Source organism: Triticum aestivum, chromosome 2D (genome assembly GCF_018294505.1).
Source record: "Triticum aestivum cultivar Chinese Spring chromosome 2D, IWGSC CS RefSeq v2.1, whole genome shotgun sequence".
Classification (NCBI taxonomy): domain Eukaryota; kingdom Viridiplantae; phylum Streptophyta; class Magnoliopsida; order Poales; family Poaceae; genus Triticum; species Triticum aestivum.
This window is the reverse complement of record NC_057799.1, coordinates 489,478,685-489,495,065: the sequence shown is the minus strand read 5'-3', so window position 1 is coordinate 489,495,065 and position 16,381 is coordinate 489,478,685. Positions and strand designations below refer to the sequence as shown.

Sequence of the window (16,381 nt, the reverse complement as noted above, 5' to 3'; positions counted from 1 at the left end):
ATGATCACACCTTAGTACTCTTTGGGTGTTAATCACATGGCGATGTGAAACTAAGATTACTGACTCTAGTAAACCCTTTGAGTGTTGGTCACATGGCGATGTGAACTATGGGTGTTAATCACATGGTGATGTGAACTATTGGTGTTAAATCACATGGCGATGTGAACTAGATTATTGATTCTAGTGCAAGTGGGAGACTGAAGGAAATATGCCCTAGAGGCAATAATAAAGTTATTATTTATTTCCTTATTTCATGATAAATGTTTATCATTCAAGCTAGAATTGTATTAACCGAAAACTTAGTACATGTGTGGATACATAGACAAACAGAGTGTCACTAGTATGCCTCTACTTGACTAGCTCGTTGAATAAAAGATGGTTAAGTTTCCTAGCCATAGACATGAGTTGTCATTTGATTAACGGGATCACATCATTAGAGAATGATGTGATTGACTTGACCCATTCCGTTAGCTTAGCACTTGATCGTTTAGTATGTTGCTATTGCTTTCTTCATGACTTATACATGTTCCTATGACTATGAGATTATGCAACTCCCGAATACCGGAGGAACACTTTGTGTGCTACCAAACGTCACAACGTAACTGGGTGATTATAAAGGTGCTCTACAGGTGTCTCCGATGGTACTTGTTGAGTTGGCATAGATCGAGATTAGGATTTGTCACCCCGATTGTCGGTGAGGTATCTCTGGGCCCTCTCGGTAATGCACATCACTATAATCCTTGCAAGCAATGTGACTAATGAGTTAGTTGCGGGATGATGCATTAAGGAACAAGTAGAGAGACTTGCCGGTAACGAGATTGAACTAGGTATTGAGATACTGACGATCGAATCTCGGGCAAGTAACATACCGATGACAAAGGGAACAGCGTATGTTGTTATGCGGTTTGACCGATAAAGATCTTCGTAGAATATGTAGGAGCCAATATGAGCATCCAGGTTCTGCTATTGGTTATTGACCGGAGACGTGTCTCGGTCATGTCTACATAGTTCTCGAACCCGTAGGGTTCGCACGCTTAACGTTCGGTGACGATCGGTATTATGAGTTTATGTGTTTTGATGTACCGAAGATAGTTCGTAGTCCCAGATGTGATCACGGACATGACGAGGAGTCTCGAAATGGTCGAGACATAAAGATTGATATATTGGACGACTATATTCGGACACCGGATGAGTTCCGGGGGTCACCGGATATTTATCGGAGTGCCGGGGGTTTACCGGAAACCCCAAAGGGACTATTGGGCCTACATGGGCCATAAGGAAGAGGGGAGGCAGCCCACAAGGGGCAGCCGCGCCCCCTCCCTATAGGGAGTCCGAATTGGACTAGGGAGGGGGGCGCGCCCCCCCTTTCCTTCTCCTTTCCCTCTTCTTCCTTCCCCCATCCCCCTTCCTAGTAGGACTAGGAAAGGATGAATCCTACTCCTACTAGGAGGAGGATTCCTCCTCTCCTTGGGCGCTCCAAGGGCCGGCCGGCCTCCCCCTTGCTCCTTTATATACGGGGGCAGGGGGCACCCTAGAACACACAAGTTGATTGTTTCCAGCCGTGTGCGGTGCCCCCCTCCACCATAATCCACCTCGGTCATATCATCGTAGTACTTAGGCGAAGCCCTGCGCCGGTAGCTTCATCATCACCGTCATCACGCCGTTGTGCTAACGAAGCTCTCCCTCGACACTCTGCTGGATCGTGAGGTCGTGGGACGTCATCGAGCTGAACGTGTGCAGATCGCGGAGGTGCCGTACGTTCGGTACTAGGATCGGTAGATCGTGAAGACGTACAACTACATTGATGACCCACAAGTATAGGGGATCTATCGTAGTCCTTTCGATAAGTAAGAGTGTCGAACCCAACGAGGAGCAGAAGGAAATGATAAGCGGTTTTAAGCAACGTATTCTCTGCAAGCACTGAAATTATAGGTAACGGATAGTTTTGTGATAAGATAATTTGTAATGAGCAACAAGTAACAAAAGTAAATAAAGTGCAGAAAGGTGGCCCAATCCTTTTTGTAGCAAAGGACAAGCCTGGACAATTTCTTATATGGAGAAAAGCGCTCCCGAGGACACATGGGAATTATCGTCAAGCTAGTTTTCATCACGTTCATATGATTCACGTTCTGTACTTTGATAATTTGATATGTGGGTGGACCGGTGCTTGGGTGCTGTCCTTACATGGACAAGCACCCCACTTATGATTTAACCCCTATTGCAAGCATCCGCAACTACAAAAGAGGTATTAAGGTAAACCTAACCATAGCATGAAACATATGGATCCAAATCAGCCCCTTACGAAGCAACGCATAAACTAGGGTTTAAGCTTCTGTCACTCTAGCAACCCATCATCTACTTATTACTTCCCAATGCCTTCCTCTAGGCCCAAATAATGGTGAAGTGTCATGTAGTCGACATTCACATAACACCACTAGAGGAAAGACAACATACATCTCATCAAAATATCGAACGAATACCAAATTCACATGACTAGTATAGCAAGACTTCTCCCATGTCCTCAGGAACAAACGTAACTACTCACAAAGCATATTCATGTTCATAATCAGAGGGGTATTAATATGCATATAGGATCTGAACATATGATCTGCCACCAAATAAACCAACTAGCATCAACTACAAGGAGTAATCAACACTACTAGCAACCTACAAGTACCAATCCCAGACTTGGAGACAAGATTTGGATACAAGAGATGAACTAGGGTTTGAGAGGAGATGGTGCTGGTGAAGATGTTGATGGAGATTGGCCCCCTCCCGATGAGAGGAGCGTTGGTGATGACGATGGCGATGATTTCCCCTTCCCGGAGGGAAGTGTCCCCGGCAGAACAGCTCTGCCAGAGCCCTAGATTGGTTCCGCCAAGGTTCCGCCTCGTGGCGGCGGAGTCTCATCCCGAAAGCTTGCTTCTGATTTTTCTTCGGACGAAAGACTTCATATAGTAGAAGATGGGCACCGGAGGGCCACCAGGGGGGCCCACGAGGCAGGGGGCGCGCCCAGGGGGGTAGGGCGCGCCCCCACCCTCGTGGCCAGGGTGTGGCTCCCCTCTGGTATTTTCTTTGCTCAGTATTTTTTATTATTTCCAAAAACAACTTCTGTGGAGTTTCAGGACTTTTGGAGTTGTGCAGAATAGGTCTCTAATATTTGCTCCTTTTCCAGCCCAGAATTCCAGCTGCCGGCATTCTCCCTCCTTATGTAAACCTTGTAAAATAAGAGAGAATAGGCATAAGTATTGTGGCATAATGTGTAATAACAACCCATAATGCAATAAATATCGATATAAAAGCATGATGCAAAATGGACGTATCAACTCCCCCAAGCTTAGACCTCGCTTGTCCTCATGCGGAAGCCGATAACGATAAATATGTCCACATGTTTAGAGGTAGAGGTGTCGATAAAATAAAATACGGACATGAGGGCATCATGATCATTCTTATAACAGCAACATATATGGATATTATCATATGATTTCTTATGCTCAAGTAATAATCTATTCACAATGTCAAGTATGAATCAGAAACTTTATTGAGAACTAACAAACTATAATCTCAGTCATTGAAGCAATTGCAATTTATCATAACATCAGAAAGAGTCTAGGTCAGAGCTTTTCAGCAAGTCCACATACTCAACTATCATTTAGTCTTTCACAATTGCTAACACTCACGCAATACTTGTGGTTACGGAGTTTTAAGCAGACACAGAGAAAGATAGGGGCTTATAGTTTCGCCTCCCAACCTTTTACCTCAAGGGTAATGTCAACAATAATAATTCATGTCAACTTACATCCAATTAGATATATATATATCAGGATCTTTCCAACACACTGTGCTTGCCAAAGGATAAAATGTAAAAAGTAAAGGTGAAGATCACCATGACTCTTGCATAAGGTAGAAGATAAAAGTAAAAGATAGGCCCTTCACAGAGGGAAGCAGAGGTTGCCATGCGCTTTCAGGGTTGGATGCACAAAATCTTAATGCGAAAGAACGTCACTTTATATTGCCACTTGTGATATGGATCTTTATTATACAATCCGTCGCTTTTATTTCTTCCACATCACAAGATCGTATAAAGTTTATTTCCTCCACACTAATCAAGCATACATATTTAGAGAGCAATTTTTATTGCTTGCACCGATGACAACTTACTTGAAGGATCTTACTCAATCCGTAGGTAGGTATGGTGGACTCTCATGGCAAAACTGGGTTTAAGGGTATTTGGAAGCACACGTAGTATCTCTACTTGGTGCAAAGAATTTGGCTAGCATGAGGGGGAAAGGCAAGCTCAACATGTTGGATGATCCATGACAATATACTTTATTTCAGATATAAGAAAACATAACCCATTACGTTGTCTTCCTTGTCCAACATCAACTCTTTAGCATGTCATATTTTAACGAGTGCTCACAATCATAAAAGATGTCCAAGATAGTATATTTATGTGTGAAACCTCTCTTTCTTTATTACTTCCTATTAATTGCAACGATGACCAAAACCATGTTTGTCAACTCTCAACAACTTTTAATCATCATACTCTTTCTATGTGAAGTCATTACTATCCATAAGATCAATATGATCTCTTTTTATTTCTTTTTATTCCCTCAAGATCATAGCAAAATAATCAAGCCCTTGACTCAACACTAATCTTTATTATATAGCTCACGGACTCGATTACATAGAGGGGTCATAAAGAAAAACTCAAAACTAGATCATACCAAAAACTTTATTCTACTATATCAAGATGTCACTAAAAGGATCGAACTAAGCAAAACGGTAAAGATAGAGATGTGATGGTGATACGATACCGGGGCACCTCCCCCAAGCTTGGCAGTTGCCAAGGGGAGTGCCCATACCCATGTGATTATGTCTCCTTTGCTGGTGAAGAAGGTGGAGGTGATGATGAAGTAGGCTTGTCATCCATCTTCCAAGGCATAGGCTCACCAGCATAGAAGGATGAACGAGTCTCCGGGATCCTCAAATCTGCTGCCAAACTCATCCTCTTGAATCTATATTCATACTCACAGTTTTGGTTTTGCAGGTCATAGATCTGGGCTTGGAGGTGCTCGATTTTCTCGTGAAGCTTGAAGATGGCCTCCCCAATGTCCTTGGCGTCTAGCTTGTGGTTGTTGGTAACCTCCGTGATCATAATGTGATTGGAGTCAAGTCCACGCTCCACCATCTCCTGGCAGTTGAAAACTTGTTGCTCCCTTGCCTCGAGCCTTGTCTCCACGCTTCCGGTCCTCCTTGGTCCCTCAACATCGCGGATGTGCAGCACCCCCTCATGCATCTCAATGGTTTGAGGGTGTTGCAGCACTTCTGCGAGGTAGGGGTTGATGACCTTCTCGAAGAACTTGTCCTTGGGGGCACTTGGAGATGTCATGATGATCTAGATCTGTCAGTAAAACAGCTCTAAACAAGAACAGAGGACAATTGCGTGATACGGTGGTCAAAACCTTCGTTGGATTATATAATGAATTTTTACCGACCAAAATACGTAACGTGCAAGAAAACGGAGCCCGGAGAGCACACGAGGTGCCCACGAGGCAGGGGGGCAGGGGGTAGGGCGCGCCATCCACCCTCGTGGAGCCCTCGTGTCCTTCCCGGACTGCTTCTTATTTTTCTATTTTTCTAAATATTCCAAAACGAAGAAAAATTGCCATTAGAACTATTTTGGAGTCGGTTTACTTACCATACCACGTACCTATTCCTTTTCGGAGTCTAAAACATTCTGGAAAGTGTCCCTTATATATTCCTCCGGGGTTACGGTTTCGATAACATTGGTTTCAACATTTATAGGATTACCTGAGATATAATGTTTGATTCTTTGACCGTTCACCACCTTCAGATTTGTGCCTTCGAAGTTGTTGATTTTTATGGCACCGGAATGATAGACCTCCTCGATAACGTAAGGACCTTCCCATTTAGAGAGAAGTTTCCCTGCAAAAAATCTTAAATGAGAGTTGTATAGCAATACATAATCACCTACATTAAACTCACGCTTTTATATCCTTTTGTCATGCCATCTTTTAATTTTTTCTTTAAAAAACTTGGCATTCTCATAGGCTTGGGTTCTCCATTCATCAAGTGAGCTAATTTCAAATAACCTCTTCTCACCGGCAAGTTTGAAATCATAGTTGAGCTCTTTAATAGCCCAATATGCCTTATGTTCTAGTTCGAGAGGTAAGTGACATGCTTTTACATAAACCATTTTATACGGAGACATTCCCATAGGATTTTTATATGCAGTTCTATAAGCCCATAATGCATCATCAAGTTTCTTGGACCAATTCTTTCTAGATCTATTAACAGTCTTTTGCAAAATTAATTTGAGTTCTCTATTACTCAATTCTACTTGACCACTAGACTGTGGGTGATAAGGAGATGCAATTCTATGATTAACATCATACTTAGCAAGCATTTTACGAAAAGCACCATGAATAAAATGTGAACCACCATCAGTCATTAGATATCTAGGGACTCCAAAGCTCGGAAAAATAACTTCTTTAAGCATCTTAATAGAAGTGTTATGATCAGCACTACTAGTTGGAATAGCTTCTACCCACTTAGTAACGTAATCAACAGCAACTAAAATATGAGTATACCCATCAGAGGCAGGAAATGGTCCCATATAATCAAAGCTCCAAACATCAAATGGTTCAATAACAAGTGAATAATTCATAGGAATTTCTTGACGTCTACTAATATTGCCAATTCTTTGACATTCATCACAAGATAAGACAAACTTACGGGCATCCTTGAAGAGAGTGGGCCAATAAAAACCGGATTGCAATACCTTATGTGTAGTTCTATCTCCAGCGTGGTGTCCTCCATAAGCCTCGGAGTGACACTTGTGTAGGATCTGTTCCTGTTCATGCTCAGGTACACAACATCTAATAACACCATCTACTCCTTTATAAAGATGTGGGTCATCCCAAAAGTAATGTCTCAAATCATAGAAAAACTTTTTCTTTTGCTGGTATGTGAAACTAGGTGGTATAAATTTAGCAACAATGTAATTAGCATAATCAGCATACCATGGAGTAGCACGAGAAGCATTTATGACATTTAGTTGTTCATCAGGAAAGCTATCATCAATAGGTAGTGGGTCATCAAGAACATTTTCTAACCTAGACAAGTTGTCTGCAACGGGGTTCTCAGCTCCCTTTCTATCAATATTATGCAAATCAAATTCTTGTAGCAAGAGAACCCATCTAATAAGTCTAGGTTTAGCATCTTTCTTTTCCATAAGATATTTAATAGCAGCATGATCGGTGTGAATAGTTACTTTAGAATCAACAATATAAGGTCTGAACTTATCACAAGCAAATACAACTGCTAAGAATTCTTTTTTAGTAGTGGCATAATTTCTCTGGGCATTGTCTAGAGTTTTACTAGCATATTGAATAACATTTAATTTCTTATCAACTCTTTGCCCTAGAACAACACCTACAGCATAATAGGTGGCCGAACAATAGGTGCAGAAATCAATGCTTTCTTAAGTATTTCAAATGCTTCTACACAATCATCATTAAAGATAAATGGTATATCTTTTTGTAATAAATTAGTCAGAGGCCGAGAAATTTTTGAGAAGTCCTTAATGAACCTCCTATAAAAGCCGGCATGACCAAGGAAACTTCTTATACCTTTGATGTCCTTGGGACATGGCATCTTTTCAATAGCATCAACTTTAGCTTTATCAACTTCAATGCCTCTTTCAGAAATTTTATGCCCCAAGACAATACCTTCATTAACCATAAGTGGCACTTTTTCCAATTCAATACAAGATTAGTTTCTTCACATCTCTGCAAAACTTGATCAAGGTTGCTCAAGCAATCATCAAAAGAGGATCCATAAACGGAGAAATCGTCCATGAAAACCTCACAAATCTTTTCACAAAAGTCAGAGAATATTGCCATCATGCATCTTTGAAAGGTAGCAGGTGCATTACATAAAGCAAAAGACATATGTCTATAAGCAAAAGTACCGAAAGGGCAAGTAAATGTGGTCTTAGCTTGATCATCAGCTGACACAGGTATTTGAGAGAAACCAGAGTAACCATCTAGAAAGCAAAAATGTGTATGTTTGGATAGTCTTTCTAGCATTTAATCAATAAAAGGTAAGGGGTAATGATCTTTTTTAGTAGCTTTATTTATTTTGCGGAAATCAATTACCATCCTATAACCTGTAATAATTCTTTGCGGAATCAATTCATCTTTATCATTAGGAACGACAGTAATACCTCCCTTCTTAATTAGGAACACAATGGACAGGACTTACCCACTGACTATCAGCAACGGGATAAATTATACCTGCCTCAAGGAGCTTTAGTATTTCCTTTCTTACCACTTCTTTCATCTTAGTATTCAGCCGTCGTTGGTGATCAATAACTGGTTTGGCATCTTTCTCCAAATTTATTTTGTGTTGGCATAGAGTGGGACTAATCCCCTTAAGATCATCAAGAGTATATCCAATGGCAGATCGGTGCTTCTTCAGAGTTTTCAATAATTTTTCTTCCTCCTTCTCTGAAAGGTTAGCACTAATAATAACAGGATATATCTTCTTTTCATCAAGATAAGCATATTTAAGAGTATCAGGCAATGGTTTAAGTTCAAACACGGGATCACCCTTGGGTGGAGGAGGATCCCCTAGGATTTCAATAGGCAAATTGTGTTTCAGAATATGTTCCTGTTTAAAGAACACTTCATCTATTTCCCTTCTTTCATTCATAAACATATCATTTTCATGGTCTAGCAAATATTGTTCTAAAGGATCACTAGGAGGTACGGCAATAGAAGCAAGACCAATAATTTCATCTTTTCTAGGCAATTCCTCTTCACGGTGTTGTCTACGAAATTTAGAGAAATTAAACTCATGAGACATATCACCTAGACCAATAGTAACAACATCCTTTTCGCAGTCTATCTTAGCATTAACAGTGTTTAAGAAGGGTCTACCAAATATAATGGGACAAAAGCTATCTTGTGGGAAGCAAGAACAAGAAAATCAGCAGGATATTTAGTTTTCCCACACAAGACTTCAACATCTCTAACAATCCCAATTGGTGATATAGTATCTCTATTGGCAAGCTTAATGGTAACATCAATTTCTTCTAACTCAGCAGGTGCAATATCATGCATAATTTCTTTGTATAAGTCAATAGGTATTGCACTAGCACTAGCACCCATTTCACATAAGCCATGATAACAATGATCTCCTATTTTAACAGAAATAACAGGCATGCCTACCACAGGTCTATGTTTATCTTTAGCACAAGGTTTAGCAATTCTAGCAGTTTCATCACAGAAATAAATAACATGCCCATCAATATTATCAGCCAAGAGATCTTTAACAATAGCAATATTAGGTTCAACTTTAACTTGCTCAAGAGGTGTATAAGTTCTAATATTGCTTTTACGAACCACAATTGAAGCTTTAGCATGATCCTTTATTCTAACAGGGAAGGGTGGTTTTTCAACATAAGCAGTAGGAACAATAGGATCATTATAAGTGATAGTCTTTTCTTCAACTTTAATAGGTGCTACTGCTTTTACTTCTATGGGAGGATGATATTTAAACCACTTCTCCTTAGGGAGATCAACGTGAGCAGCAAAAGATTCACAAAAAGAAGCTACTATCTCAGAGTCAAGTCCATATTTAGTGCTAAATTTATGGAAAACATCGGTATCCATAAAAGATTTAACACAATCAAACTTAGGTGTTATACCTGACTCCTTACCTTTGTCAAGGTCCAAATCTTCAGAGTTGCGTTTAATTCTCTCCAATAAATACCATTTGAATTCAATAGTCTTCATCATAAAAGAGCCAACACAAGAAGTATCGAGCATGGTGCGATTGTTGTCAGAAAGCCGAGCATAAATTTTTTGAATAATCATTTCTCTTGAGAGCTCATGATTGGGGCATGAATATAACATTGACTTAAGCCTCCCCCAAGATTGAGCGATGCTTTCTCCTTCGCGAGGCCAAAAATTATATATATAATTACGATCACGATGAACAAGATGCATAGGATAAAACTTCTGATGAAATTCCAATTTCAATCGTTTGTAGTTCCATGATCCCATATCATCACATAGCCTATACCATGTCAATGCATCTCCCTTCAAAGTTAAAGGGCAGACCTTCTTCTTGATAACATCATCGGGCATACCTTCAAGCTTAAATAATCCACAAACTTCATCCACATATATTAGGTGCTCATCAGGATGTAATGTTCCATCTGCTGCAAAAGGATTAGCTAGCAGTTTCTCTATCATACCCGAAGGAATTTCAAAGTAGACATTTTCATTTTCGGTAGGTTCAGTAGGTTGAGGAGCAACTCTTTGCTCTACTGGTCGGGGTGAAGATACCCCGAACAAGCCCCTCAGAGGATTACTTTCCATAGTAACAAGTGACAGTAAATTTCAGCACACTATATAAATTTTTCCTTACCAAATTCCACCTACCAAAGGCGCTTCACTCCCCGGCAACGGTGCCAGAAAAGAGTCTTGATGACCCACAAGAATAGGGGATCTATCGTAGTCCTTTCGATAAGTAAGAGTGTCGAACCCAACGAGGAGCAGAAGGAAATGATAAGCGGTTTTCAGCAAGGTATTCTCTGCAAGCACTGAAATTATAGGTAACAGATAGTTTTGTGATAAGATAATTTGTAACGAGCAACAAGTAACAAAAGTAAATAAAGTGCAGCAAGGTGGCCCAATCCTTTTTGTAGCAAAGGACAAGCCTGGACAATTTCTTATATGGAGAAAAGTGCTCCCGAGGACACATGGGAATTATCGTCAAGCTAGTTTTCATCACGTTCATATGATTCGCGTTCGGTACTTTGATAATTTGATATGTGGGTGGACCGGTGCTTGGGTGCTGTCCTTACTTGGACAAGCATCCCACTTATGATTAACCCCTATTGCAAGCATCCGCAACTACAAAAGAAGTATTAAGGTAAACCTAACCATAGCATGAAACATATGGATCCAAACCAGCCCCTTACGAAGCAACGCATAAACTAGGGTTTAAGCTTCTGTCACTCTAGCAACCCATCATCTACTTATTACTTCCCAATGCCTTCCTCTAGGCCCAAATAATGGTGAAGTGTCATGTAGTCGACGTTCACATAACACCACTAGAGGAAAGACAACATACATCTCATCAAAATATCGAACGAATACCAAATTCACATGACTAGTAATAGCAAGACTTCTCCCATGTCCTCAGGAACAAACGTAACTACTCACAAAGAATATTCATGTTCATAATCAGAGGGGTATTAATATGCATATAGGATCTGAACATATGATCTTCCACCAAATAAACCAACTAGCATCAACTACAAGGAGTAATCAACACTACTAGCAACCTGCAAGTACCAATCCCAGACTTGGAGACAAGAATTGGATACAAGAGATGAACTAGGGTTTGAGAGGAGATGGTGCTGGTGAAGATGTTGATGGAGATTGGCCCCCTCCCGATGAGAGGAGCGTGGTTGATGACGATGGCGATGATTTCCCCCTCCCGAAGGGAAGTGTCCCCGGCAGAACAGCTCTGTCGGAGCCCTAGATTGGTTCCGCCAAGGTTCCACCTCGTGGCGGCGGAGTCTCGTCCTGAAAGCTTGCTTCTGATTTTTCTTCGGACGAAAGACTTCATATAGCAGAAGATGGGCACCGGAGGGCCACCAGGGGGCCCACGAGGCAGGGGGCGCGCCCCCACCCTCGTGTCCAGGGTGTGGCCCCCCTCTGGTATTTTCTTCGCTCAGTATTTTTTATTATTTCCAAAAACAACTTCTGTGGAGTTTCAGGACTTTTGGAGTTGTGCAGAATAGGTCTCTAATATTTGCTCCTTTTCCAGCCCAGAATTCCAGCTGCCGGCATTCTCCCTCCTTATGCAAACCTTGTAAAATAAGAGAGAATAGGCATAAGTATTGTGGAATAATGTGTAATAACAGCCCATAATGCAATAAATATCGATATAAAAGCATGATGCAAAATGGACGTATCATACATCAACCGCGTTGTCATAACACGTGGACAACACTCTCCCCTCTCGTTGCTATGCATCACCATGATCTTGCGTGTGCGTAGGATTTTTTTTTAAAATTACTACGTTCCCCAACAGAGAGGACCTGCTGCACTGCGCTGGAACTGAAGAAAGGGTACAAATCTCCATGGCTACTGGACGTCATTAGGATGCGCCGGGTTTTGAGGTCCTTCACAACAAAACCGAATGGATTAAACTCGATTGTGCAAGAATTTTCGGGAGTAAAACGACGAACTGAAATTAGGTTCTTAATGATTGTGGGGGAGACAAGAACATCAGTGAGAGAGAAGGGGCCTAGGCGAGTGGAGCCGGTGGCAACCACGGGGATCCGTGAACCGTCACCAACTACAATGCTATTAGAAGAACGTGAAAGAGCCGAAGACAGTTGGGAGAGATTACTCGTCTCACCGGGTACGTGTGAGGTGGCTCCAGTGTCGAGGAACCACTCGCGGCCCCCGTGCTGCTGCTGCTGCACCGCGATGTTGTTGAGGGCGGCGTAGTTGTCCCACGGGGCGGGGTTGGAGGAGCTAGATGCACCAGCGTTGTAGACCTGGTGGTGCTGTCCGGGTCGGGGGCCGAGGATGCCGGCAGAGTTGGGCGCCGTCCAGGGGGCGCGCGGCTGGTGCAGAGGTGGGAAGGGGCTCCCGTACGGGGCGAAATACCCCATCCACGGATGGGCGCCCAGCGGCTGCTGTGGAGAGCCGCCCAGCTGGAGCGGTGGAGCTGCTGCCAGCGCCTGGGTGGCCACGACCGCGCCCACGCCAGCGCCCACGTCCACGGTCGCCGCCGGAGGAAGGCTCGGCAGCGGCCTTCCCCTTATCCGCCTGGTTGCCGGAGGCGGCGCGATCGCCGCGAGTACCGCCGCGGTCGCCGGAGCCGCCAGAGGTGTGGCCGATGGAGAGCGCGGTGGAGCCGTCCGAGCGCCCGTCAGCCCGAGCACACTCGTTCTATGTGATCTCCTCGAGGAGGAGACGCGATCGGGCCTGGGAAAACGTGGGGAACGGCACCTGCAGGGGGAGTACCGCCGCGAGCACATGGAACCGCCGGCTGAGACCATGGATGAACTAGAGTGTCAGGGTCCTGTCGGTGATGGGCTCCTCAACATCGTTGAGCGCGGCCGTCAGAGACTGCAGACGGCGGGCGTACTCGGCAACAGTCAGGTCCCCCTGGACCGTGCTGCAGAATTCCGCCGAGAGGTGAATCGCACGGCCGGCCTGATTGTCGAGGAAGAACAGGCGCATGGTGTGCCACACCTGGTACGCCGTGCTGGCCGGCGACATCACGATGTCGTACAACTCATCAGAGTTTGTGGAATAAATCCACAACACGATGGTTATATCATCGTTGCGCCAGTTAGTGTCCTCATGCAGTGGCTCCCGGTTCTCATCGACGTGATGCTGCACGTTATACTTCCAGAGGATAAAGTAGAACAGGTGGCGCCATCTTAAGTAGTTACCGGCAGCGAGGTCGAGCTTGAACCTCAGGAAGTGGGTGATGGAGGGCGGGATACCCTCGCCTGGTGCCGGCGCACCCAGGATGTTGAGGCAGGGGATGAGCTCGCGGCCGATGCCGCGATGGAGTGGAGCCACCAGAGGGGCGGCATCAACAGCCGCAGGTGCAGCGGGTGCGGCTTGGCCGAGGCGCACCGGTGCAGGCGTAGGAGCCTGAGGATGAAGAGCCACCGCGCCCGGAGCTGCATGGGTGGGTGGGATGGCAGCAAGAGGAGCCAGGGGAGGGAGGTTCGCTGCCGTGTCGAGGTCAGCTGAGCGGGATCGGCGGAGCAGCCGATTCATGGCGGAAGCGTGGGATAGGATCGGAACTGCTCAGGTACCAAGTTGTTTTACAAAACTCTATGCACACTTGTATTCATTTCTCGCAGGGTTATTTATACATGCGGAGAGGTACAAGGGGGTGAGGGAGAGATCGTGTACAATGGCCGTGGCTGAGCATGTCATGCATGTGAGGTGGACGTGCGCACGTAGTGCACGCACCTCCTAAACTATCCGAAGGACCAGGTCAAGGCCGTTGTCCATCAGGTCGTGTAGTAGACTTCCAACATAAAGTGTCCAACTTTCTTCGTAAACAATAACTTAACTGCTTCCATTTCTCTTTAATTTCGGTCTTAGCATAATGCATATAGCCAAAATCATTCAATAAACACCCTCTGACAAAGGAGCTTCCCCTTGTTGCACAACAAATCGGCGTAAATCGAATTAAACCATGGGGTTAGGAGTAGTTTTCGGGGATGCGCCCCTTTGCTGTTGATGATGGTAAAATGATCAATAAGTGTGCCTGGGACTACCCATGACGTTGATGGTCATTGCCTTGGCTAAGAGCCGGGGGGGCGTTGATTTTCCCTCATTCTCTCTGGATGATGGCATTGGCTAAATGCAGCTTTGGCTCCATCGTAGTGATGCCCGCTCTGTCATCGCTTGGAAGGTTGGGAGATAACCTACACAAGAGTTTGCCGGTGTTTTTCGAGTCGCCCACTACTACAAATTTGAGTACTAGAGGCGAGTGATGGAGGTAGCTCTCACCATTAATCCAGCAGCCGCCTCTAATGAGCATGCTTATGCACTTAAGACAAGTAAAACCACCTACATTGAGTTGCCGAGCAATTGCAGGTGGTACAAGACGCAAAACCGCCACAAAATTGGATGAGTTAGAGGCGGTTTACACCGAGAAAACGCTTTCCATATGAGTTACTATAACAGCTCGATTCCCCCTTTCTTTTTCTTTGAGTTTCATTTGGATTCTATTTGAATTTTGGTTTGGATCTTGATTTGGAAGTTTATTTGGACTTGAGCTCAAAAAAACGTCTATCTTTCTTTCCCAAGTAATCCAACCTTTCTATAATGTTACCAAGTCAATGTCACACATATTCTAGCCGTTACATAATTCTTCTCCACAAAGAAACATTATTTTCCTATGAGAAGAATGTCATTATCTTGTAAAGCATTCTTCAATTTCTTTTGATCCAAGGCTTCCCAAATCAATTCCATGACTTCTGCTACACCTACCACACACCCATGCACACCAACACCTTTGATCCCCATGTGCAACAAATGACCTCAACATCCAAATCAAACTTTTGGTCCCATTTTCACCATTGAACTACAACTGCCACATGTGCTTCCCTATTGGACTGAAACTTGGCAGAGTGACTTACCTTATCAACGTACTTCCACCCACCAAAACATAGAGCATTTACCCAAGCCAGTTTCCCACACTCCACCGCAAACAATTGCCATCCAGAATGTGTCTTTGATTACTGCACTCAATCCATCAGTCCATTAAACATTAAATCTCTTATATAATCTCCATTGGCAACCAGAAACCTCCCTGACATGTGCATCGACTTAGTGGTTAGGCTAGGCGATGCAGTGGTGACCGCCCCCCTCACATGCCAGTAGGGTGCTTTGCGCCAAGTTCCAAAGCCCTCATCCCCTGCTCGCCATCCTGGCTCGCATATCTGCGCCAAGACATTCCCCAGCCCTTCCGTAGCTGCCACACACCCTCCTCCCCCTTAGATTTTCCTCCCTACGCACTACAACAATACCCCACCGCTACCGCATCTCCTGCCCGTGGCCAGTGCCATTGTCACATTCCCCTCGTCCTCCCCATGCACATGTGCGCTTCTCTGGACCCTTCAATGTTGCACCTACCTCCACCTATGACAATGAGACACGTAGCCCATGTGCGAAACCCCCTTGACAACATCCTCCATACTACTTGTTCTGGTTATTCATGGTGGAGAGATACCTCGTGCAGGGGGTTTTCAATGGCGTATGAGATTGCTACCGAGAGTTTCTATTTGGGAATAGATGGCTATGAGAGCCCCCTGGCCACCCCTTATATAACCGATGGACGCTAGGGTTTACATGCGGGCAGATGCGATCCTCGCTGTCGCGACCCTTGTCTTAGGAGGCAAGAAGATTTGTGCTGCCTTCCTTAGGGTTTCCTTTGATCCAGCGCCTCGTGGGCCTCTAGACAAGCATGACGCCAGACTCCCTTGGGTGAGACACCCCCGATGTATGACACCATCAATGGTCTAAATATGTTTTTAAGGAATTTTTGCATTACTTCCTTAATGTTATTATTATTGCCTTACTTTTGCTAGCTATATGTTCATATGCTTCTATTATGTCATTGTCCATACTTTGCCTAGGCAGTACCATTCATCCATGGTTATCTTCATGAACCTAATCAAAATGAGAACATGGACATATGCAACATGATACGAATATTGTTGAAATGTTAATCTTGTGTAGCTTTATTCACGATGGTAAATAAATGTTGGACATGACTTGGGGTCAAGCTA

The 16,381-nt window shown here is 43.9% G+C and overlaps 1 protein-coding gene across 2 annotated transcripts; it reads right to left on the bottom strand.

Moving 5' to 3' along the window:
- Positions 1 to 12,039: 12,039 nt before the first annotated feature.
- On the bottom strand, positions 12,040 to 14,111 carry LOC123049676 (atherin-like). Of its 2 annotated transcripts, none has more exons than XM_044472567.1 (2): positions 12,469 to 14,111; positions 12,040 to 12,229 (listed from the first exon to the last, which is right to left on the bottom strand). In XM_044472567.1, the coding sequence occupies exon 1, from the start codon at positions 13,851 to 13,853 to the stop codon at positions 13,125 to 13,127; it is 729 nt and encodes a 242-aa protein (XP_044328502.1). In that variant the 5' UTR covers positions 13,854 to 14,111; the 3' UTR covers positions 12,040 to 12,229; positions 12,469 to 13,124. Both variants share the same exon structure in this region, with proteins under 2 accessions (XP_044328502.1, XP_044328503.1).
- Positions 14,112 to 16,381: the final 2,270 nt, after the last annotated feature.

Coding starts and splice junctions, on each gene's coding strand:
- LOC123049676 (XM_044472567.1), bottom strand. CDS start 13,853: ATGAATCGGCTGCTCCGCCGATCCCGCTCAGCTGACCTCGACACGGCA.